Raw genomic sequence first — 26,717 nt, 5'->3', positions numbered from 1 at the left:
AATTGAACTAAAAATCATTTTATCATATGATTTGTTCTGTAAAACATTAACATCCCTTCTTGTTCGTTGGTACGTTAACATAGTAAAGTTTAGGTAGTGCCTCAGATCTGGTAGTGGACGTTAACTACCATAAAACCCATTTTGTGTAGTATATGGTTGTAATTTAAAAAGAGACTAAAATAAAAAAGTGTTCAGTTATTCACTCTTTTTAGTCACTCAAATACATAATTTACACTAGCCCAAAGTATATAGTGTTACATCCACCAATATGATCACAACTGACGGCATCTCACAATTACTGCCTATTGCCTGCCTATATATAAATATTCAAATGGAACAATGTGATACTTAAAATTAGTTTTGTCTTTCCAGCATGCTGGATTAGTACGTTTGTCCTACCAGTTCACTGAAGAAACTTGACTTAATCCAAGTATGTACAATATTAACGTGGTTCGCGTGCAATTATGGAACATAACTTTTCTTTTTTGATTATTTGAGAATGGACTCTGATACCCGAAACCGGCTATCAGTTACATGAAAATAAATGTATTGCGCAACTTTAGGTGTTTTCTACATCAAAAACTGGTTATTTTCTTTTCTCTATACCTGTGTTACATGGTGTTGATTACAATACATCCGTATGTTTTCTGTTTGTATTACGTTAATGAAATGCGAAAGAGGACAACTGAAATAGAGCAACTGAATCCGTCTCATAAGTTTCAAGTATTCCTGGCGCCTTATCACGCCAGTAGTGTTAGCCTTTCCCCTGTTCAGTGTTGCCATAGTACACATAGCCTTTGGAGAAGAGAAACTATGTTTTTCCTTGCACAGTCCGTTTTGTTTCCCACCTAACCCTGTGTGAGTGAGTATAAGGGAGAATTTGAGTATTTTGAAGTTTGCTCCAGTAGGCCCAGAATTATCACAGAGATGTGGTATTGTAGTGCCAACTTAACTTGTTGATGGACTGCGCTGAAACAGAGAGGTTAGTCAGTAGCTTGTGGCAGAAGTCTATTTTCTCACGACGCAGATAGACTGTTCATAATGGGAAACTCCCCCTCCCTGTGTGTTGGATGTATGCTCTCAGACAAAACAACTGTGCGTCGCTCTTCCGTTTGGCCTGGTAAGTTGTGGACGCTTTCCTAGAGCGCTCCCCTGATACAACTGACAGAGGTATTCGGTTATTTTAGATCAAACTGTGATTACTGTTAATATTTTTCATTTCTTTGCAGATGTTAAGCAAATGTTCTGTGATTCTTTATTATTATTCTCAACTTTCTGCGTTAATTCGCGTGCTAGTAGCAGCTCTGTATGATCCGCTTTTTGTATCTAATGGAGCTGTTAAACTTGTGCACTTGTTGTTTAATGTTAAAGTATTACGACCAGTTCTATTAGCAATGTGTATCGTTCTGTTATTTGCAAGAGACTTTTAAGCAAAGCATTTTCGTGGATTTTCTTTGTGACTGATTGCCTGAAGTGTGCCCCTCAGCTGATCACATGACCCTTATTTAAAGTTTACTGATCTGTGGCCTTGCTTAAATGTTAGACTTTAAAGCCCTGAGTATAATAAGTACTTAAATGCATACTTAAATGCACGTGGAATTTTTGTTTCCTGAATTTTAGTTTACTGGTCTTAGTCTAAATTCTGTCCCCTCACCCAATCTATGGGCATTACTTAAAGTTTATTGACAACTTACACTGCTTAGAAAACGATGTAACGCTAAGCCCTGCGTGTAACGAATTCTCACATGCATAATTCATTCCTATTTGTTCCGCAGATCCCAAACGTAACGCAGATAGTCTGAATTTTGGCCCTCAGCCAAACATGTGCGCTAAGCTTGCTCACTGCTGACTTTTTATACAGGTAGTGTTTGGCACAATTGATGGTATGAAGGCTACCTATGTATGTGGGAAATTTCTTTTGGTTATAAATTTCTATTCATTTGTCCAGATTCATATGATGGCTGTAGATACAGTTTAGTTGAGCAGCTGCAGGCCCTCACACACCCACTCACTCTTTGAGAATCAGTAAACTGGTGTATGGTAGAGATGAATATGTTAAGAACCCTGCCCTTGCCAGTACATGATTATGTGAATATTCTGCATTCTCATTACCCATACTGCTTTCCCACCCCAGATGCCGGACTGTGGTTGACCATGTTACTCAGTATGTTCTTAACATTTCATAAATAACCATTTGTTAAGAGTTCACTGTACATACATAGTGGAAATATACCCCATGACACTTTTCATGTTTTGTGATAAATGAGGAATAAATTTCATCTTGTTCTTAATGTATCTTCCGGTAATTGATCGCAGAGAAGTAATCTGCAATCCGTCTCCTAGATCCATAATGTCTGAGACCGCGAAGTATAAGAACAAAGTTTGCCTTTATATGTGAATTGAGATAAGAAAAGGATAGTTTTGTGTAAGGATGTTTGATGACAAAACGGAAAATACTGCATTGCTCATTACGTCACCTTCGTTTCCCCCACGTGCCTATGGGTATTCATAACATGTTCATCCTACTTACTCGTTGTGCATAAACTACAGCAAATATTGTTTTACTTACTGGACTACATCCGTTGTCTGAACATACGTTATCCAATGGGCACGCACACCTGTGAATATGACGTGTCTCAGAGATATCTGAGTGATTTCAGGCGGTCCTGACTCACGATATAAAATTACCAACAAACACATTATTCATACACACTTCCATTCACAAAATCAGTATCATGAATAACGCAAACCATTACAATTTGTTCACAAATATGTACATAGTCAGCATTGCTGTCACAGATGTTTGGTCCCCTAAAAATGCCCAGTTTTAAATATAAAAAAATTGTAGATCCAGATATCAGCACAAACCGTATTTGAGCTTTTCAGAGATATTTGTAAACATTTTAACTATACATATTACCAATTTTATTCAAAATTTCCTCTTTGAGATGACAAATAAGTAGTTTTCACTATTTTAATTGATTTAGTTTCAAAAATAATACATTTAGCCTATCTAAAATATGGCATTGAAGCTAATTTCACCAAACGTCACATCTCACAGCCAAAGGTACCACAGATTATATACTGCATTTCAAATATTTTAGTTGAAGGTCTTAGTGGCAAAGACTGTTTCATTATGATGTTGTTGCTAAACGCATTTTCTTTCGCTAAAAATCGGTGTGGGACAAAATAGAATAACTGTGTAACTGGAGGAAATTAACTATCAGACTGACCTAATCATATCACACCATCCGAGACAGCGATGTATGTCCTTGCTGTTGCATAATCGTAAGAGACGTTATCGTATCTAGCACTTGTCTGCGCTCTGTGGTCTCAGAATGGTGTCTTGTTACTGCTAAATAACATGTAGAACTGTTACTTTGTCTTAGATATTACTACAGTCTGTTGACAAAGAATAAGTATTCTGTAATTTTAATTTTGTTTTTAACAAGTTTTCTATATGCATAATTATGCATCTTAACTTAATTTGTGTCCCTGACATTATGTATATTCATTTCGCGCACTCAAACCACAGGGGCCAGTTTCACTCTATCAGATAGCATGACACGTTGGACACGCTGGAATTACGTGAACGTGTAAGTCACAACGTTTAAAATAAATCAAAAAAGAAACATGCATGAACAGTTGCTTAAATAGAAACTGGTATCTTATTCGCTGGACTGGAAATAATTTGAATTCCGCTTATTTCCACCTCCAAATACATTTGTGGTTAAAAGCGTTTTGGAGTCCAATAGAACAGTTAAGGCAGCCATGGACGGCTAACGAGCAGAAATTACAGATATCACACGAGAGGTGGAATCCGCTCATTGGGAAGCACCCGACAGAGCGCACTGATCTAAAAATGGAGAACTCGATAAATATCGGCATTTTCAATTTTAAAAATAATCTCCTTGCCCTCGCACTGCCGTGTTAATTTCTCGGTTGACGAATTGCTAAGCACTTCAAAGAAGAAATTAATCACCTCAAGGAGACATCACGCTTATTCTGTGTAACGTAACCTCTAGCTTTCAAAATGGTCTCGCTGCCACCAGGAAGAGACTCTATTTTTTTTTAGGTATAACACATCCAGCTAAAGTCACTCACTGATTACCAGATTCCACAGAGACACCTGATTGTGCTACTGTTAATTATTACGTTACATACCCTGCTTTAAATAATCCCAGACGTTTACTCAGGGATATAGATCGGTTGATTTAGCTGGCCAGTTGAGGTGTGATAGGGTGATTGAGTTCAGAAAATTAGAAACGTAAGGCCTGTGAACACAGCAGCTGTTATCTTGGAAGGTGGAGTGTCCACAGAATACTCATCATCAAAAAGGGGAGGAACGGACAACACTTGGTGACCGAGAGTGTTGAAATGGTTCGTGTTCACAGTTACCTGAATGAGTGGACCCAAGTCATGAATCGAAGAAAACATATCCGGAACATCATATAACCACTTCCGGCCTGAACTACACCCTCCACAAACTGAGAATTGAGCGTCACGTTGGATCATCGATGCACTCGATGCCTCGAGTCATTAAAAACAGGCGAAATTGCGAGCCGATGGACCATACTACACCTCTTCAATCAGCTACTGTCTAGTTTCTGTGTTGTTTGGGTCATTCAAAACGTGCATCTTTATATACCGCTGTTCGTAAAGGTCTTTTGCGCCGCATCTGACTCCAGAAGTCCATTGTATTCAGTTCTCTTCGCATTATTCGCTCGGACACTGATTCTGATGGACCTGCCTGCTTGCAAGATTTTATTTACTCTGTTGCCAGTGTTAAATAATCAAACTTCCTAACCCATTATTGTAGAACGTTTAAGACACCAACTGCCAATTTTCCGTGATTAATTAATGCAGTTTTGTAGATATATTGAACTAGAATTTTTGCAATAAATTGTATTACCAGACTTGTAACGATATTTTCCCCAAACACTTAATTTTTCTGGCATAATTTTTTTTAAATAAGTGGACATCAAAACTGTACAGAATAGGTTATTTTTAACATTTTAGGTGTATGTGTGTTCAACCTTGTTCTTAGCGTACTGTGATAATTTCTTATTTCTACCTTCGGTGCTTTTTGAGCTGACTGGTCAATTATAATAAAAAAGGAGTTATGAGGTACTGAGGTTCGAAGCTATTTTAATTATAAATTGTTATACATACTTATAGTTTTGACTCTTTCATACAATAAAATTATCCTGGCCTATATATTGTGTCCTCTTAAGCGTCACAAGGAAGAAAATGCTTTTTTGTAAATTCACCTAGGTTACCAGAAAATTCATCTTTGCTATTCTTACACCGAGCACAGCACACCGCATTTACACCTCCTTCTCTGTTTCCACATGTGTTTTATGCTGCTTCAGTCTCATGTTGTATTCATGTCAGATTTCCAGCGTCATTTTCCAGCGAGATAGTACGACGGCCAATTCACCTGAAGATGGCAGCCAGGTGGACCGCCGAAATATTGTGTCCAGATGACGATATGTTCCGCCTGGAGACCCGACATGAATACGACCAATTATTATGCCGGAAAGGTTTACGGAGCCACATATCTGTTAACCGCAAATTTCCGTTTGTTTTACTTTTAGTCATTTTATGAACGTAGAAAAGGCAAATATATGCATATACAGTATAGCATTCACTGGCTAGCACATTATAACTAGTGCCAGAAACAAAGAACTGATTTGTTTATTCGTAATGCCAAATTCTGAGACGTAACAGTGACATCAAACCAAGGCAGTTAACAGCCTCCTAGACTGTGTAGTTATCAAGATATGGACGTTGAACTCTGGCAGTGTACACGAGGTGCTGAAAATTGTCATATATCAGTCTTAAAACTGTCTGGTTTTAGTGTATGATATACCAAAATGTTCAGAATTGTCTGAAGTACATTATGGAACAGGAAACAGAAAAAGCCAAATTTCGTCGAATTTTATACAAAACATCTTCTTCAGTGATAGCCACAGCTCCTGCTGAGTTCGAAAGTGACTGCCAATTACAAGTCGTGACACACGTCTCTAGTCCCTTTCCGTAAGTATCTTTTACTGACTACAGTGTATTACACAGCAGAGAATGTTACACCATCTCTCGTAGAGAAGTTGGGCATTCCGCGTGATACACCATAAAACCTGGTAACTTCATTCACTCTGCGGTCATGAACACGTCCAAACACAGTAGCTCCATTCTACCATTCTCTCATGTCTCAATATGGATCCATCTTACTGCGCTGATTTCGTACAGCCGACTGGTACATACACAATAATTCACTGCCACCACCTAAATCAGGGATGAACCACCTGACAGCAGCTCTACACCATCTATAGCATTCCAAAGCGACCAGTAAGTCTTTTTAGGGGGTGACTAATACATAGCTCGGTGCTCTTCTGCCTGCCCGGCCACGGCGACCGCTGTATGGTGGACATGCGTGTGTTGCAGCGCTGGCCGACGAGCAGGAGTACCGGCTGACGCGCTACCTCATGGCCAACTACGACCCGTCCGTGCGGCCCGCAGAGAACTCGTCAGAGCCGCTCAAGGTCGTCTTCGGCATCTCGCTGCACCACATCATCGACGTCGTGAGTACCCTGCCGTCTGCCCTAAGCGTGCGGCGCTGCAGTTGCCATTTTTCATGGCTGGTTCTTCATTAATGCGTAAAGCAGCTCGTGTTTTATTACTCTTATTAATTTGTGACAAGTAATTGGACTAGTTTGCCCTGTCCTCTGTTTCTTCTTTCTTGGCTCTGTATGTCAGTGTATGAAGTACAGTGAATGCCACCAACGGATGGGACTGTAAGGGATAATCGGAAAACTGTCCTCTTGACGCGCATTACTTGTCTGTTGCGAACACTGGAAAGTAAATACTACGAGACAAAAGTTCTGCTAAAGGCTGTTTTTTAATGTGATCTCTGTACGTAAAATTAAAACTCGAAATTTGAAAAGGGTGTTGATCTTTTACTATAGGCATCGTTTTACAAGGGATTTTTCGTAATTCCAGAAGTAATGGAGTGAAATAGGGGATAAAAACTAAATGTATGAACATGCAATTTTGGCTTCTCAGTTACAAATGCAAATTTAATTGTTTCACTGTTTTTGAGAATTCAGTCTCTAAGGTAATGAATAGGGAACGTAAATTTTAATGAAAATAGTTCGATAGGTTAAACTATTTTTAAAGCTAAATCTATGAAAATTAGTACTTGTCTTCTAAAGAAAAATGTGTTAGGGGACGAAAGTTACTGTGGAAACTGCACCACAAGAACTCAAAAAGGATTAACAAAGACCTCCGATTCCAACTAAGAGAATCGCTTTTTGGTCGGAAGTACATTCAGTACTAGTATGATAAAAAAAGCACTCCGTCTTCAGGCCACGAGTGGCCGACAAGGACCATCCGACCGCCGTGTCATCCTCATGGAGGATGCGGATAGGAGGGGCGTGGGGTCAGCACACCGTTTTCCCGGTCGTTATGATGGTATTCTTGACCGAAGCCCATACTATTCGGTCGAGCAGCTCCTCAATTGGCATCACGAGGCTGAGTGCACCTCGAAAAAGGGCAACAGCGTATGGCGGCCTGGATGGTCACCCATCCAAGTGCCGACCACGCCTGACAGCGCTTACCTGCGGTGATCTCACGGGAACCGGTGCGCCAACTGCGGCAAGGCCGTTGCCCCCTCGTCTGATAAAAAAATAATAAATTAAATATTGATATATTTCAATTTTTTCAGTTTCAGTCTAATACTTACATAGGCGTTGTGTTAGATACTAGAATGTCGTGTTACCAGTCTGGCACAGCTTTGCTACGGGAAACACGAAAGAGGCCGAAGACGTCCGTCTTCTGGTCGGCTCCTGATCATTCTCAGAAGGAGGCTAGTTTTCGATTACGCAAAGGCTTCTATTATTTGGAAAAGAATAACTCGGATTCCTTTACGTAATCAGTATGAATTTTATAATTGCCTAACTGACCTTTAACAATGAACAATAAAAATTGCATTTGCAGATGAAATCATTAATACATGGGGCGGCTATGAGTTGTATAGAAAACAAGGAACGGCCTTCTGTCTACGACCAGGATGCCGCAGTATTATCTGCTGTAGTAAAGGCTGATTGACATTTATAAAAATATTATGACATGGAGGTAAAAAAAGGAAAAGAATAGAATAAGAATTCTGGTAAACACTAAATACATTCAAATAATTCTCACAAGCAATTAGAGCTTATTTATAAACAGTATAACTTACGTAAGTAATTTTCTGACTATGTTGGTGCGATCTCAGACTGTCCTGTGATCGCTTCTTGATTCACGTCTATATCGCAAACTACACTCATTATCTTTCTCTTTCTTTCGATGCAATTCTTTCACTGTTTAACACATGTATAACAATAACTTCCCGATTTACAGTATCGAACGTGGATTACTTGAATTTTACCAATTAATAACTGTTGTCTGCACGCTGGCAACACTGCTCATTTTTATGGCTCACAATCGACCCCTTCTTACCCTTTCACATTACAAGAAAAAGTGCGATAAAATCTGAAGATCTACAAAATTTTTTACAGTCATTTTTCGTTTATTTAAATTGAAGCGGAACGCTCAGTTCAACTTCTGTTAAAATGTTTCTCTGACTGCGCAGGCGATGTATTAGCGTCTGCAGCAGATGCACATCTTTACAGTTACGTAAATTATATAAACCAAATGTCTTTGAAAGAATAGACCTCATCTTATAAGTTGATAATTTAATACGTAGCTTGGTGAATGCCTTTCCAAGGGTACTTATAGCTTTCATACGACGGAAACCCCAATAATATTACAGCTTGTAGGGCCTTAATTAGCTTGAAAAGCTTAGGTGATGTTGCAATTTTTTTTTTTTTAAATCTTTATTCAATTCATTACATTATTCATATAACCCACTACCTAACTACATTAGTGGGTCTTAATGCTGATACAGTATAATGCAGCTTTATTATTCTACACTACAGGTAATTCTATTATTATTATTATTATTCTAGTCCTACCGCTATGGGGTTCTAAGCTACTTAATCTAAGTCTAAGGAACTACATGCTACCTGCAGCGTTACAGGTGTGCCAGTGCTACTATAAACCTACTAGGTGTTGGCCCGGCCCACTGAGCTAATCCCAGTGGGCGTGCCCCTGGCACTGGGCTGGCCTTAACTTTGTGTCGCTGCAGTCTATTCTAGGTGTTATCCTATCTTCTACATCTAATCTAACTACATATGTCATAGTCGGTGTGCGTTCAATTCCGGTGTTTGTGTGCCCCCCTCCCTCCTAGTCCAGGGTAAGGCGGATTCCAGCCGTGAGGCGGCTGGCCAAGTCCCTGCCCGGCGGTACAGGAAGGGTGCACGAAGTCTAAATCGGTGAAGGTATTTGCCCGTTACTGATGATTGTCCCTTAAAAAGTTCTTGAGTACTTTCTTTGAAATTTCATCAGTAAGTGTATTTAGGGTATTGAAGGTGTTTTCGTGCCTTAATATGTGGTACGTGTCATTGTTCGGTAGCTGTTGTCGTAAATCATGGGCTACATCATCGAAGAGGCGGCACTCATACACCACATGTTCTGGGGTACCTTGCGCAGCACCACAGTCACACGCTGGTGTAGCCTGCTTCCCAAACCGACATAGATATGTCGGGTATGGTCCATGTCCAGTAAGAAAGTGCAGCATTCCTCTCGTGGGTGTGAAAAATGTGAATTTTAACCTTTCCTCTATATCCGGTAGCAGTTCATAAGTTCTGCGTCCCGTGTCCTCATTGTTCCATTGATCCTGCCAGAGTTCAATCCCTCTCTTTTTGATAGCATACTTGTACCCAGCGTAAACCCCAAATATTTCCCTGATTTTGTCCCTGTTTTCCTTCCTCGCCCAGTACCAGGCGGCTTGCTCCCGAATTTTTATGTCCAGTGGACAGATCCCCATTAGCACTAACAGTGCTCCTCCAGGTGTTGTCCTGTAGGCCCCCGCTGAACGTAGAATCATGTTCCGCTGCACTCTTCTTACGGCCATGGCAGGCATGAACCTCGTGAGTCTGTGTGCCCAGACTCCTGATCCGTACCCCACTATGGAGGTCAGAATACTATTGTGGTATAATTTGATTAGGTTGGGTGGAAGGTGAAACCGCTTATGACCAATTCCAATGAGATTATTTAGTAAAACCAGTGATTTTTGGGATACGGTATCAATGTGTGATGCAAAGTTCCACCTCTCGTCGATGATTACACCCAGGTATCGGGCCTCCCGGCGCCGAAGAACTGGGATGCCGTTGATTCTTACCGTGGGATTTCTGACCAGTTGGCCTTTAAGAAGTAAGTATGTTGATTTGTTGGGCGCAATCGTCATTTTACTTTTGTGGCACCATGATGCTAGTACGGTTACTGCTCTCTCCACTTTCGGCTCTAGATCCTCACGGCTTCGGCCGCCGACCAGCAAGAGGAGGTCGTCCGCGTATGCTATGACCTTTAGCACATCGTCACTGCTCTTTAGATCTTCAAGTAGTGGCTCCATATTAATGTCCCAAAAGAGAGATCCCAGGACAGAGCCCTGAGGACATCCTTTGGTCACAGTCTTCCTGACCATGCCGCTAGGGGCCGATAGCCAGACCTCCCTGTCTGCACAATAGCTCCTCAGACAGCCATATAGTAGCCCTGGACAGTTCTTCTCCCGTAAGCGGGAAAAGAGTGAGGGCCACCACAGGTTGTCGAAGGCGCCACTGATGTCAACCATGATGCCGACGACATACTTGTGCGGGGCGGAGCCACAGACCTCGGCAGCCAGGGCGATTGCGACAGACGCAGAACACCCAGACCGAAAACCGAATTGTCTGTCGCTCATCCCACACAGCATGCGATGTGCTGTCAGTCTGTTTGCCAGTAGCCTCTCTGATATTGCAATTTGTGAAGAACGTAAAAATTAGATTAAAGAAAAACAAAAAAGTTTGTTCTGACCATGTATACCAGCCTCATCCAAGAATTGCGTCCGGCGGGCGCAGTCGCGCCCGGCGGGCGCAGGGCAGTGTAGTTCAGTGCCCCGTACGCGACCGTACGTCGCTAGTGTAGGCATGGGAGGGAGAGAGACAGCTGCAGAGCGAGTGAGACCGCACAGCACTGCTCTGCGCTGGACTGTCCCGAGGTCAGATCCTACGTAAACAAAATAACAGAGGAAGCGCAGCTCTGTAAATGTGGTCGAAGAGCAGTAAAACAAGCAAACCATTTACTGTTTAAGTAACAATAAGTGTTCGTGTGGCAGAATTACTACGCAAAGCTTTAGAAAACAATATTCAAAACAAGAATCGAAGAACAACTTAGTAGTTTTGTGACCCACAGGTTGATTCTACTAGTATTGCACATGCGCACTCGTCATATGTACAGTAGGCGTCTTTTGAAAGATACGAGGGTGAGACAAATGAAAACCTTAAATATTTTTTTAAATTTTATTTATTTTGCAGAAGTGGTACAGAGCTGTATTACTTTTCAACGCCGGCCGAAATGGCCAAGCTGTTCTAGGCGCTTCAGACCTACGGTCGCAGGTTCGAATACTGCCTAGGCCATGGATGTGTGTGACGTCCTTAGGTTAGTTAGGTTTAAGTAGTTCTAAGTTCTAGGAGCTGATGACCTCCGCTGTTAAGTCCCATAGTGCTCAGAGCCATTTGAACCATTTTGAACCACTTTCCAACATAATCTCCCCCACGCTCAATGCAAGTCCTCCAGCGCGTACAAAGTGCATAAATTCCTTTAGAAAAAAACTCTTTGGGTAGTCCGCGCAACCACTCATGCACCGCGTGGAGTACCTCTTCCATCAGAACGGAACTTCTTTCCTCCCATTGCGTCTTTGAGTAGTCGAGGCATGTGTAAATCACTTGGGGCAAAGTCTGGTGAGTATGGTGGTTGGAGGAGACACTCAAAATGCAGGACTGTGATCGCTGCAACTGTTGTACAGGCAGTGTGGAGCCTTGCACTGTCATGTTGCAAAAGGACACCTGCTGACAGCAATCCACGTCACTTTGATTTGATTGCAGGCCGCAGATGATTTTTTAGGAGATCTGTGTATGATGCACTGGCGACAGTGGTCCCTCTAGCTATGCAATGCTCCAAAATGACGCCTTTTTCGTCCCAAAAGAGAGTCAGCATAACCTTACCTGCTGATGGTTCTGTTCGAAACTTTTTTGATTTTGGTGATGAGGAATGGCGCCATTCCTTGCTCACTCGCCGGCCGCGGTGGCCGTGCGGTTCTGGCGCTGCAGTCTGGAACCGCGGGACTGCTACGGTCGCAGGTTCGAATCCTGCATCAGGCATGGGTGTGTGTGATGTCCTTAGGTTAGTTAGGTTTAATTAGTTCTAAGTTCTAGAACTTTGTGTCGCTGCAGTCTATTCTAGGTGTTATCCTATCTTCTACATCTAATCTAACTACATATGTCATAGTCGGTGTGCGTTCAATTCCGGTGTTTGTGTGCCCCCCTCCCTCCTAGTCCAGGGTAAGGCGGATTCCAGCCGTGAGGCGGCTGGCCAAGTCCCTGCCCGGCGGTACAGGAAGGGTGCACGAAGTCTAAATCGGTGAAGGTATTTGCCCGTTACTGATGATTGTCCCTTAAAAAGTTCTTGAGTACTTTCTTTGAAATTTCATCAGTAAGTGTATTTAGGGTATTGAAGGTGTTTTCGTGCCTTAATATGTGGTACATGTCATTGTTCGGTAGCTGTTGTCGTAAATCATGGGCTACATCATCGAAGAGGGACTTAAGACCTAAGATGTTGAGTCCCATAGTGCTCAGAGCCATTTGAACCATTTGAACCTTGCTCACTCTCTTCGTTCCCGGTTGGTGGAAGTGAACCCAGGTTTCGTCCTCAGTAACCACTCTTGCAAGGAAGTCATCACCTTCTCGTTCAAAGCGCCGAAGAAGTTCTTCACAAGCATCAACACGTCGTTCTCTCATTTCAGGAGTCAGCTGCCGTGGCACACATCTTGCGGACACTTTGTGAAACTGGAGCACATCATGCACAATGTGGTGTGCTGACCCATGACTAATCTTTAAACATGCTGCATTGTCATTCAGCGTCACTCGGCGGTTTTCCTTCACTGTGACTTCAACTGCTGCATTGTTCTGTGGAGTCACAACTCGTTGTACCTGACCTGGACGAGGAGCATCTTCCACTGAAGTCACGCCATTTGCGAACTTCCTACTCCATTCGTAGACTTGCTGCTGTGACAAACATGCATCACCGTACTGAACATTCATTTGTCGATGAATTTCAATAGGTTTCACACCTTCACTACGCAAGAACCGAATAACAGAACGCTTTTCTTCCCTGGTGCAAGTCGCAAGTGGGGCGGTCATTTTTATACCGATACTGCGACGGTATGTGTGCATCTGCACTATGCTGCCACCTACACGCCATTCTGCACGCTGTTTATAGCACGATTACCAACTTACAGGATAACGGCGCGAAATTTCGATTTGTTACTACAAATTTAAGGTTTTCATTTGACTCGTCCTCGTATATCAATTTCTTAAATGTACTAGTGTCATAAATATTCTACTTTAGAAATAATTTTGCGTAAGCGATACAGTGTAACATTCTTACTGTTAGCAGCTGTAAATAAATATTTTTTGTTGTAAGGCTACTTCGTGCTACAGCTTTTTGTATCTTTTTCAGAGTTTAGACATCTAATCCTTAGTTTACTGTTTTGTGCGCAATAATTGTAATTGACCTAGTTTGAAAACTTATTAAACATAGAATTAAGGTTTATAAAAACCTTTAATCCTTAGTCAACATTCTTAAAGAAAATAATTAAAATTTTACACGTTTTTCTTTTCCGAGTAAATGATTTTGTCCAGGCTTGGTACAATAATCCGGGAGACTGCTAACCTCTAAGAATTTGTCAAATTTTTATCTCTAAGTAGCGAACGGTGCTTAGTTTTAGCAAGCTTTAAAATAGAGAAAAAGCGCTCCCAAATATACGTGAAACAGAACATTGAGAGAACTTTGGCCGCGTGTTTGTGCAAAAGACGATACTTCTTTCTTGTAAAACAACTGTAAAAGTCATCCAAAATTTTATACGTAAGAAAGCGGCCCTTCAGTTGGATATCGTACTATAGGTCAATCAGCTCTAGTTGAAACACCTGTGAGACGCCCTCTGACTGAAAGGAAAATGGACGTACAAATATAACTAAGGCCGGTTGAAGCTCACTTATCTCCAAAAATCTGTTTTCAAACTCTTCTGGTAATTCGCTAATGATTTGAACAAAAGATAAAAAAACCACATCTTCTTAAACGCTGTCTAACACAGGAAAGCGTCCACAATAATCCTCGAGCAACTGTTTTTCCCACAAAATAACTTTTTTTTTAAAATGCATGAATCGTCTGCACTAAATCAACAACAGAGTGATTTTCACTTTGCAGTGAATCGTTCAGAGTATTTAAATGACCAATTAGGTCATTCAAAAAGGCCAATTCGCCACCCACTTAGGATCTCCAAAGTAATTCTTCTGGACTTTCTTTCATTTCCGAAAATATACCGATTTCTTCCCTCTGCTCAGCCATCTTTCTTCGGCGTGGTAAGGGATGTCCAGGTATTCAACTTCGATATCAGCCAGAAATTCTTTAAATTGGGTGTATGTGAGTCCATGCAAGCGAAGATAATCAACCGTTCGAACAACTGTGTCCAGTACATTTTTTATGCTGAAAATCGCCGCACGAAGTGCCTCCTGGTGTATCAGACAATGGACTGCTGCACTGCTGCGAATAAGGAACAGACGACTTCAGCCAATTTTGACCTGATGTAACCCAGAAATCCAGTGCGTATCCCTCGTAGCGCAGAGGCCCCATCCGTTGTTACACTGGTCAGGCGTTTTCATTTTAAACCCATTATCTCAAACACGTTCTTCACTTCAACCCGTTGTTGTATCTTTTAATGGTATAAGGTCGAGAAATTCTTCGGTGACACGCAGAGTGTGTCGACACCCCGAATGACAATTACGAGCTGAGAGACGTCAGCAACGTCCGTGGACTCGTCAACAGCGATAGAAAGTGAAAAGAAGTTCACCGGCCTCTCCATTAATTGCCACTCCACATCTTAGGCCATATCTTCGACTCGGCGAGCAACAGTTCGAGGCGAAAGAGTTATTTTTTCAAATTTTTCCGTGAGGTCTGCTGCACAAATACAAGCCGCCGAGTCGATCAGGCAGTCCTTGATGAGATTCCCGGCCGCAAAGGGTTTCTCTGCTTTCGCAATTCTCAGCGAGCATTTGTAACTTGCTCGGAAACTTTGCCCTCCTGTTTCCTGATCGTCCCAAGGAGAAAAAAAAGAAAAAAACCTTATAATTAATTTTTCAGAGTCCTATTTTTAAAACACTTTTATCGTTTTAACAATTAATTGTTTCTTTCATTGAAACCAGAATTAAAAAACTAACAAAAAAGATTGGTTTTAGGTGTGATTTCCCCCAGCTCCTCTGAAAAGCGGTCATAGACGCTAACAAGGACAGCGAAATGTAGGCGCAAATAAATTTTTATCTATTGCAATAGTTCCATTTTAATTAATTGAAAACATAGATCAAACTACAACATATGTTTTCCCACCAATCAAAACACAAATACACAAAAAAAAGAATGACTCTTAATTACATTTTGCTGCCCGAGAGAGCGTTTGTGACGGCGTTTCAGAATGTTGTTGTTGTTGTTGTGGTCTCCAGTCCTGAGACTGGTTTGATGCAGCTCTCCATGCTCCTCTGTCCTGTGCAAGCTTCTTCATCTCCCAGAACCCACTGCAGCCTTCTGAATCTGCTTATTGTATTCATTTGGTCTCCCTCTACGATTTTTACCCTCCACGCTGCCCTCCAATACTAAATTTGTGATCCCTCGATGTCTCATAACATGTCCTACCAACCGATCCCTTCTTCTAGTCAAGTTGTGCCACAAGCTCCTCTTCTCTCCAATTCTGTTCAATACCTCCTCATTAGTTATGTGATCTACCCATCTAATCTTCAGCATTCTTCTGTAGCACCACATTTCAAAAGCTTCTATTCTCTTCTTGTCTGAGCTATTTATCGTCCACGTTTCACTTCCATACATGGCTACACTCCATACAAATACTTTCAGAAACGACTTCCTAACATTTAAATCTGTACTCGATGTTAACAAATTTTTCTTCTTCAGAAACGCTTTCCTTGCCATTGCAAGTCTACATTTTATATCCTCTCTACTTCGACCATCATCAGTTATTTTGCTCCCCAAATAGCAAAACTCCTTTGCTACTTTTAGTGTCTCATTTCCTAATCTAATTCCCTCAGCATCACCCGACTTAATTCGACTACATTCCACTATCCTCGTTTTGCTTTCGTTGATGTTCATCTTATATCCTCCTTTAAAGACACTATCCATTCCGTCCAACTGCTCTTCCAAGTCCTTTGCTGTCTCTGACAGAATTACAATGCCATCGGAGAACCTCAAAATTTTTATTTCTTCTTCATGGATTTTAATACCTACTCCAAACTTTTCTTTTGTTTCCTTTACTGCTTGCTCAATATACAGATTGAATAGCATCGGGGAGAGGCTACAAACCTGTCTCACTCCCTTCCCAACCACTGCTTCCCTTTCATACCCCTCGACTCTTATAACTGCCACCTGCTTTCTGTACAAATTGTAAATAGCCTTTCGCTCCCTGTATTTTACCCCTGCCACCTTCAGAATTTGAAAGAGAGTATTCCAATCAACATTGTCAAAAGCTTTCTCTAAGTCTACAAATGCTAGAAACGTAGGTTTGCCTTTCCTTAATCTTTCTTCTAAGATAAGTCGTAGGGTCAGTATTGCCTCACGTGTTCCACCATTTCTACGGAATCCAACCTGATCTTCCCCGAGGTCGGCTTCTATCAGTTTTTCCATTCGTCTGTAAGGAATTCGCTTTAGTATTTTGCAGCTGTGACTTATTAAACTGATATTTCGGTAATTTTCGCATCTGTCTCACCTGCTTTCTTTGGGATTGGGATTATTATATTCTTCTTGAAGTCCGAGGGTATTTCGCCTGTCTCATACATCTTGCTCACCAGATGGTAGAGTTTTGTCAGGACTGGCTCTCCCAAGGCCGTCAGTAGTTCTAATGGAATGTTGTCTACTCCCGGGGCCTTGTTTCGATTCAGGTATTTCAGTGCTCTGTCAAACTTTTCACGCAGTATCATATCTCCCATTTCATCTTCATCTACATCCTCTTCCATTTCCATACTATTGTCCTCAAGTACATCGCCCTTATATAGGCCCTCTATATACTCCTTTCACCTTTCTGCTTTCCCTTCTTTGCTTAGAACTGGGTTTCCATCAAAGCTCTTGATATTCATGCAAGTGGATCTCCTTTCTCCAAAGGTCTCTCTAATTTTCCTGTAGGCAGTATCTATCTTACCCCTAGTGAGATAAGCCTCTACATCCTTACATTTGTCCTCTAGCCATCCCTGCTTAGCCATTTTGCACTTCTTGTCGATATCATTTTTGAGATGTTTGTATTCCTTTTTGCCTGATTATTTACTGCATGCGTTTCAGAAAGTGGCAAAAAATATACCACTTGAAGCTTTTTCTTATGTCCTTGCTACGCGATTTAATGCAGCACAAATAAAAAAAATTAACCGAAAAGAAGCGTTCCTTGTTGCTGACAATCTGATATTCGAAAACTGGCACATTGCTAAGTGACATATCAGATCATAAAATAAAGTTACATTTATCATCACTATAAATAATGAAGAGTTACTATAGGAAACACTTCCTTCACTGTACTGCTGCTCGAAATTTTCTTTCAGTTCTTCAAGCCTTGACTGGCGTTCCTTATACGACAAATTTTCTAACTGATCTTTGTGACAGGTATTAAACTGCTGTTCAATAGAGTACTTTTTTAAATACGTTAGGTTCCGATACCATGTTAAACATCTGACACGATTTTTGCCGGCAGTACAAACGAAATTAATTTCTCACTGGGGTTTAATTAGTGCGGACGCACCGCTCCTCCTCCTTTTTGTCTGCTGCTGTTGACCATCTGTCTCGATCCACTATAGCCTTACGACTGTTGACTGAAGGCTTTGTATCGTATCAATGCTTTTGATCTCTGCTGGCGCGGTGGTCTGTCATCCGTACGTAGGGCGCGTACCGCGGCATGACGAGGCACGGCTGGCGGACCGTACGGTCAGCTAACCGACACGGCTCGGTCACTGCAACAACATACGAATTCGCCCGGGTAGCTGGTCTCGGGCGATCGCGGGCGCTAGCGCCCCGTGGGCACAGTTCGGACGAGCCTGATGTAGACGGAATACGCAAATGAAACATCGGACGTTAAGCTAGTATGTATTGCTATAAACAGAGAGTTAACAACAATGGAATGGTATCCATGGTGTAGCGGTTTGTCAGGATGGCTGGAGTAATTGGGTACCCCGCTAAAGGAACAGTGATGGTGTGGGTTGATTAGTCATGTGGCGGGTTTGAATTTTTTATTCCATTACGTGCAGCGGGCATGATGTAGTAGTCAGTGGCCAGGATCGGGTGGCGACCCTGTAGTGTGATGAGGGTGCTGACCTCAGCTCACGACCTTCACCAAGCACGGACAGTTCACAGCGGCAAGAAGTTCCGCCGTTAGCGCTACGGCGACCAGGAAGCGCAGCGTCAGATCGCCAGGGCTGGCTGGCAGCACGCCACTGTGTCAGACTCTGCCGTTGTTCGGTATGGCTGCGCGACTCTGCGGAAAGCACCCGAGCGAGTTGAACACGGGGCCCCATCGCAGGCGGCAGTGACAGTGGCCTGCAGGGGCAAGCTTGCAGTAGTAGAATGTACCTCAACAAGGCAGGCCGCAGCTCGGCAACTAGTCAGACCCAGACGCGAGCCGTGGACTCTTGGTAACACACTGAAGTCGCTAAAAGTAGGGTAGCAGATAGGCCTCCATTTGGAACGCACCAGCACGACCACTGGTGGGATCAGGCCCAGACGCAGCTTGTAGTTTCGCATCCAGTGAAAGTGGCGTCTAGTACTAGAAGCTAGATGACCCATTTCGAATCGACTATGGGTGTGTAGTATCTTGTAGTACCTACTGTAGCAAGTAGTAGACTGTGAAGGACACTGTATAACGGAAACGGGCAGTACTTATGGCGGTTTGGTCAACCACGGGTTGGCCAAGCCATCAATCCTCACGAAGAAGAACAAGGAAGTGGCACGGTTGTGCGCATGGAGCGTCTTCTGATCCAGATCGCCATGGGTCCAGTCTGATTCTGTACTTCCACGAGGTCAAAAACCTTACCACTCCGGTAACAATTCTTCCTAACCTATCAGAGTCCACTTGTGGCGTCTTTCCAAGGCACGCTAGGCTAGCTTCTCCTTTCTCCCTTTCACTAGGGCTTATTGCTCCAGTCCATTATGACATTCTTTTCCTGACCCAATGACGGGTTTTCGACATCCAAGCGACAAGAGCCGTGGTGCAGCAATAGGAACAACGTTTTGTGGAGTAGATTCTAAACGTCCTGTATGATAACTGCTGCAGAGTGCTTTCCAGCTGTGTCAATGCATCGTAATATTTGTTACGGTTATGTCTACAACATTTTGTAATGGCAGTAGAATGTGTAATGAAACGATCTGGGTAACTCTGTAGTAACAACAATCAGAATGAACATTTCATCTGCAGCAGTGTGTACTCGAACACTGGTTTGAAACTTCCTGGCAGGTTAAAACAGTGTATCAGACTGGGACTCGAACTGAGAACCTTTTACGTAACGCACAATGATCTTACCGACTTTACCGTCCGTAAATGACTCACGATCCGCCCTTTCACATTCATTTCTGTAAGTACTTCTATCCTAGTATCCAAACGTCGCAGAAGCCCCCCGCATAATTTTTTTTGAGTAACACTCCTTGGAGAAAGAATCTTCTTCTTTTCCATCTTTTTCTTTTTCTTATTCTTATTCCTGACCTTATCCTGTATCTCCATAGCGTAGTCATATTCTTTCGAATGTGGCACTGTTACTGGTAGTCTGTGGCCAGGTGACCCTGATGCTACCATTTCCCCTGGGACACAATTTATGTACTACATCAGTCTGTGTTTATTTTTATCGTATGTACAAGTGTGTGAATATTTTCTAAACGTTTGAAAATTCTGTAACTGAGGAGGTACTGGCCCAGCATTCTGGGACCCCGCCTAGATACCACATCCAGGCTGGCCGGCATACCAATACGGTCCTCGTCGTTAATCCGCTGGGTGAATTCGATCGGGGCCTGCGCAGCTCCCCGTGGCCTGGAAGGCGGCAGTTTAACGATCTCGTCTATCCGGAGATGTGTTCTGAGAGAAGGGCTTGCGGAGAAATGACTTTCACACAGCCTTGCAGGTTGTTTTCCAGGTTAATCTTTTACTCTGGCAGCTGTATAGGAGAGTTGTGAAATTTGGAAATGGGAGACAGGAATAGTCAGAAGTGAACCAATGCGGGTTGGTCGTAAGACGTCAATGGATATCTCATTTGGTAAGAGTATTGCCCAATTACGGCGAGGTACCAGGTTCGAGTCCCAGCCGAGTCCAGAGTTTTAATGTACCATCAACTTTCAACTAACAGTCTCATCGACAAATTTTCTGAATTTCACAAAGCAAATTATGCGTCTCAAGAGTTTAAAAAGATATGTATTTTTTATAAAATTGTAATCCTAGTTAAATACACATTGATAATAATGAAGACTACAGCCCTGCCTGCTGTATCTGACTTTTTGTGGTTTAACTTACAAAAGAAATGTGCTTGATGTCACATTCCTTCCCAGATCTGCTGCAGGAGGAAGAAAATTTCCATTAGAATCAAAGAAATTGTTCACTGAAGAGTCATTGTAAACCAAGGGGTCGTTATTTCAAAACACTCACCGTACGACAACCATGTTAGATTCGGACTCACTTCGCAGAGATCGTAAGCGAACCACAAACACCCACACTTAGTGAGGGCGGTGTATGTTACTCCACCAATTGCCTTCTTTGAACTGCCACACGGTTCATGCGTATTTTGGTCCGTGGCGAGTCACGAAACGACAGTGCATCGGTTCTGAATTAGGCGTGTGAACACAGTGGGAGTCAATCAGCGACTTCTGTTCAAACTCTCCAGTCTACGCAGTGGAAGTTTACATTTGACGAGATTTGTTTTCCGGGCTATGCGAATTGTTGTGGAGCAGACTAGGAGATTGGGTTGGGTTGTTTGGGGGAAGAGACCTAACTGTGAGGTCATCGGTCTCATCGGATTAGGGAAAGACGGGGAAGGAAGTCGGCCGTGCCCTTTCAAAGGATCCATCCCGGCATTTGCCTGGAGCGATTTAGGGAAATCACGGAAAACCTAAATCAGGATGGCCGGACGCGGGATTGAACCGTCGTCCTCCCGAATGCGAGTCCAGTGTGCTAACACTGGGCCACCTCACTCGGTGGAGCAGAATAAAGCTACCTGAAGATACAGATTTAAAGAACTTACTTAAGAATTTTGCTGAGACATGTGTACGTAACAGTAACAGACTCGATTCTTAAGCATAGTTTAAACTTTTTCAACTGAAATTCATGACCCGACCACATTATTTTGAAGGCCGAACCATACATCAGTCAACGGACTTCCTAACTTATACTTCCAACGCCCGCCGCTGTGACCGAGCGGTTTTAGGCTCTTGAGTCCAGAACCACGCCGTGCTACGGTCGCAGGTTCGAATCCTGCCTCGGGCATGGATCTGTGTGATGTTCTTAGGTTAGTTATGTTTAAGTAGTTCTCAGTCTAGGGGACTGATGACCTCAGATGTTAAGTCCCATAGTGCTTAGAGTCATTTTTTTTTTATTTTTCCAATAGCGGGCTAACTATCATATGATTTTCAAATCGGGTGAGCGTAGTTTCAATTATTAGAAATAATGAACTGTACTTCGAAGAACAAACCATAAATAGCGAAATTCAACTTTCAAACTATTCTCATTCCCTAATTGATCATTGATTTACTTAGCATTTGAAATTAATTAAATGCAGTGAAATGAAATTAATCGATCGCTAAATATACAGTAACATGAAACAACAAATTTACTGTTAATGGTCACTGTATATACATTTCCACAATGCATTTCAAAGATTTAAATCTCCATCATCATCTGGTTGATTTGTTTGCATTAATGGCATGTATGTATTGTGTTACGACTATGAGGTAGCCTGTGGCTCTGCCTAGTGTAGAAAAAAACACTACATTGAATACCTATTTTAGTTATTTTACTTTACATTTACATTTACGTTCAGTCGTTAGTCAAAGACCTCAGCATACCCATGCTCTTAAACAGTATTTTGTTTTTTCCACTATACAGTGCCACAGGTTGTCCCAATGTCGCAACACAACGCATACATGCTATATTAATATACACAAATCCACTTGATAATGGCGGTTTAAATTTTTGAAATACGTTGTTGAAATAAATAAATAATGATTGGAAACAGCAAAATTGTTGTTTCATTCGGTATAAACAGTCACGGAGAAAACCTAACCTAAAATTTTCGCACTTGAAAATGGAAATTATAAACATGCAGCGACATGAAACGATAGTAAAACAACTTTTAACAGCGCTGCTATTCCCACATACCCTGCAGGTCACTATGGCTTCATTACACTACTGTTTCACCATATCCAAGTGATTTTCACTAACCTTAGTCACTGATTTCATCCCATTCGAGCCAATCATTTCCTTTCAGTGCAGTTAATTAATTAATGGTGTTCCTTGTGGCAGGATAAACGACGATCTTCCGCTAACTTTGGTGCCACTGTTGCGTACTTTGTGGGAGAATCTCTGATAGATGTGTTCAAAAGTTGTAAGTTCAAACGTCAGAGACAATGAAAGTTTCAGTGATGCCTGGCGGCGAACTCAGTCTAATGGCTATGGCGACGAGTCGCAATAAGCAGAAATCCGGTATCGATTTCTGGTCAATCACAAATTTTCAGTAGCCACCACACGTCAGTATATTTGTTACAGAATTACAACTGTCATAGTGTTTTTAAGATACACTGTACATCGTTTGATAATTCATTGACGAGAGCCTCTGTGACAGTATTAGTCCGATCTCTAAATGTGACAAACAACAATAGTCTCTCTGTACAGGGATCCTAAACGGTATAACTGTAGTGTTCGAATAAGAAAATACAACAAATATTTTGCAGTAGGCTTTCTCTATATCTGTTATGGTACACACAAAATAACTTGGCCCTTAGCTGCTCACATCGTGATGGTGGCAATTCCCTTGTGGGAGGTCACGGCGTGGTAGGGAAGGTGCACTTCGACAGCTGCAGCCTACACGCAGACGCGTATCTCGAGTAGAATGTAAGTTTCAGCTAGAGAGTCCGTAAGCGATCGTATTAACAGGATGTAGCTGTACGTCCAGTTATTCGATAAAAATAGACGTTCAAAGTCTATCGTTTCGCATTAGACTAGTGAAAAATAAATAGTCGCAAAAACAGATGATCATCCAATTCAAAACAAATCCGACTGCGCGCTGCCACATGGAAAACTAGTAAAACTTAAGAGGTGCAAGAATTTAGCTTAACGAACAACATCACGTACTAAGATGCTGACAATATAAAATGAAGAACATGTGTCACATGGAAATTATGCCAGTCCCTTAATGACTTTTCTTCAGTATTACCTAAATATAAAACTTTCCTCTTTTTCCGCGCCTTTCTTGTAGTAGTTAAGCCTAAGGAAATACTTGTAGCCGGCCGGAGTAGCCAGCGGTTCTAGGCGCTACAGTCTGGAACCGCGTGGCCGCTACGGTCGCAGGTTCGAATCCTGCCTCGGGAATGGATGTGTGTGATGTCCTTAGGGTAGTTGGGTCTAAGTAGTTCTAAGTTCTAGGGGACTGATGACCTCGTCCCATAGTGCTCAGAGCCATTTGAACCATTTTAAATACTTCTAGCTATGTTTTCCTTCTCCTCCTTTATGCTTTTCAAGCATACTTGTGAATACGATGTTTGCTTTTCAATTTTCGTCTTCCAACATGCGTTTAATCGCATTGCATATAGTCGCACCTACCTGGTTATGAAGAACTGTCTCTGCACCTACACTGTGCCGTGCTATGAAGTAAAAAGGTAGCTGTAAGCACTCTGGAAGTGCGCATGTCGTCAGGCGACAGATGGATGCATTTTTGTCTCAGGGCGATGCTATTTCACGCAACCTCTTGCGGACAACGCGATGGAACAAATAATATTCTATTTATTCTGAGGAAAGACTCGTAAATGTTAAGGCTTCTTGCGTCTTAACAAAGACTACTGGTCATATTCGAAATGCTAAATTTTTGAGTTTAATGACGACTGACGTCAAAAGAATAAGTGTTAAAAGAAGGATCTTGCAGACTTTCGCTGTCCACACTTTCTATTCTGCAACACGCAGTGTGTGGTATATGATATCCTAAGGACCAGTAAGTCGAATAACAAATGCAGATTACAATAATGATAGAAGCTCTGAGTGATATTGCCCTTCACCGCCGCTACATGAAGGTCGCAGGACAGGCGCCCTCTACCTTCTTTTGTTTACTCTTGCTTTTCCAAAAGGTATCCTCGGTCGTAAGCAACTGCCGATAGCGCGGCCCTCCGCTGCTCCTGTTTCGCGGGCCTGCCTGCCTGCAGGGGCCAAGCCGAGCCAAGCGCGCTGAGGTCCTCGGTTGGCGGCGCATTACGGCGCAGATCCGGTTTCCCGCGGCTTTTAGCAGACGCCACACTGCGCACTGCTACTGCTGCTGCTGCTGCTGCTGCCCATCACCTAGCACCGCTTTTCTCTTCTAGGCCATCCGCAGGTCACCTTGCCATTCCATCCTCCTGCGTTTACCTTTCTGATGACTTGTGTGCCATCCAGCAAACATCACGGTAATTAATACTGTGGTGCTTGCATGAATCTTCCCCTCACAATGACAGAAAAGTACTCGATCGAAAGCCTACAGACCAAATGACATGCTTGGAATTTCAAGAAAATTTTATTATTCTGTACAGTGAATCACAGCATTTAATTTTTCCCTAAGTACTGACGGGTCTGTGGAGAAAGTTTCTTTTATATTATGAAAGAAAGTCACTTTGTATCAATATTATTCCCTACAGAATCTACATAGTCCTTGAGATGGAACCGATTCTTAGATAAACATACTGCAGCATTCGTGCAAATGGCACAATGCTTGGAGATGTCATAAAAATGGTACGTATTGTCATCTTAGAAAGAAAATACTTACAGTGAAGAGTGCTGCTCATGTTGTTAGCAGTCTTCTGAAAATTACCAGCAATAAATGGCATTTACCTCATCGATGGGTGCGATAGCGGATATCTCTGACCTGGCTCTTTAGAAATTCACGATTTATTGGCTGATGTTATCCGTGTTACACCTCATCAGGTAGATACTGCTTGCTATGATTCTGATTTTTATGCATTCTTTGTGAAGTTTTATGATCTCGTTCAAGTAGAACGGCTTCTCTCTTGTGTCGTTTGCACATCGAGATGGTTCCGTTAGGCAAGTCCTCCTTGAAAATGCGGCACTCGTGTATTCTCCGGTTACTATTTATAACCTTCCTCATGAAGTGGACGATTCATTTCTTAAAACACGTTACTTACGTTTGGAGTAATACGGCATACCCGATGGGAACGGTGGTCAACACAACATCGCTTCCAGTGTTATAATGGTATCCGGACTGTGGACATGTCCGTTAGAAAGATCATTCCTTCCCACTTAACTGTTTGTGGTTACCGGATCCATGTTACGTATGCAGGGCAGGAAGGAACTTGTTTTCTCTGTAACGAAAGCGGTCATCTCAGATCCAATTTTCCACACCGTACTACTTTTCTGAAGTCTTATCAAAAACGTCTTCCTTTAACATTAGCAGGCATAGTGTCATCGCAATCTGCTGTCAATCTCCAGCTTTAAGCGATGTAGGGGCAACATTACCCCTACTCCTCGCGAATTTCCACCTTTACCGGCGCGTCCCAGTGCGGTCTCTGTCCACGAAGGGACGACGGCTCGTGCAGCGCAAGTCAAACGCCAGCGGACTGAGGACGGTGCAGGTTTCGAAGACGCCCCACTCCAGTCTCGTTTTTCTGATACGGCGTTGACAGAGGCTGCACCTGCTGCCGGTAATGAGTTGTCTACTGACGTTAATTGTGATTCCAGTATTACCAGAGGTGATGTAGCTGCTTCAGTTGATGTTCCCGCAGAGACGTTGCCTGCTGGCCAGTCTTTACAGTGTTCCAGTGAAATATTACCCCTCCTCCACGCTGAGACTGTGGACCAATAGGATTCTACGGGTTCTCTTCCTGATCATCAGGTGATGTCATCCGACACCGGCATTGCATTACCTGTCTCTTCTGTACCTGATGTTGCTGTTAGTCGTTCTGAGCTGTGCTCCCCGGTTTCCGATGAGTGCAGTGGTGATGGCTCCTCTATCAAATTGGAGATTGACGTGCCCCCAACCCTTCCACATCAAGAGTGTATGTTTTCACGGCGTGGTGTGAAACAGTGTTCTCAACCTGCACGTGTGCACGTGCAGTGGCGCGTTGTAAAAATGAAAACGAGAATTCCTCGGCTTCCGGTGGGGGGGATTAGAATTATAAATTCATTCCAACGTCCCCGGACGTTAAGGAGCGAAGCACGTGATGGGTGCGCTTTCCTTAGTGTTGTTTCATTGACCTTAAATGTGCTACCGATGCAAGCATATACATTTCTAACCCTCAATGTTAATAGGATATGTGCC

General features: G+C 42.5%; 1 protein-coding gene across 1 annotated transcript in view; it reads left to right on the top strand.

The window, feature by feature from the left end:
• Positions 1-6,485: 6,485 nt before the first annotated feature.
• The window catches only part of LOC126435139 (neuronal acetylcholine receptor subunit alpha-7-like), a 615,709-nt gene continuing 595,477 nt past the window's right edge, over positions 6,486-26,717 (top strand). Inside the window, exon 1 of the mRNA XM_050090462.1 lies at positions 6,486-6,581. Coding sequence (XP_049946419.1) covers positions 6,486-6,581 — 96 coding nt within the window. The remainder of the gene's footprint in view (positions 6,582-26,717) is intronic.

This window comes from Schistocerca serialis, chromosome 1 (genome assembly GCF_023864345.2).
Source record: "Schistocerca serialis cubense isolate TAMUIC-IGC-003099 chromosome 1, iqSchSeri2.2, whole genome shotgun sequence".
NCBI classification, from domain to species: domain Eukaryota; kingdom Metazoa; phylum Arthropoda; class Insecta; order Orthoptera; family Acrididae; genus Schistocerca; species Schistocerca serialis.
Note: the sequence above shows the minus strand (reverse complement) of the source record. Positions and strands in the feature narration are given on the sequence as shown.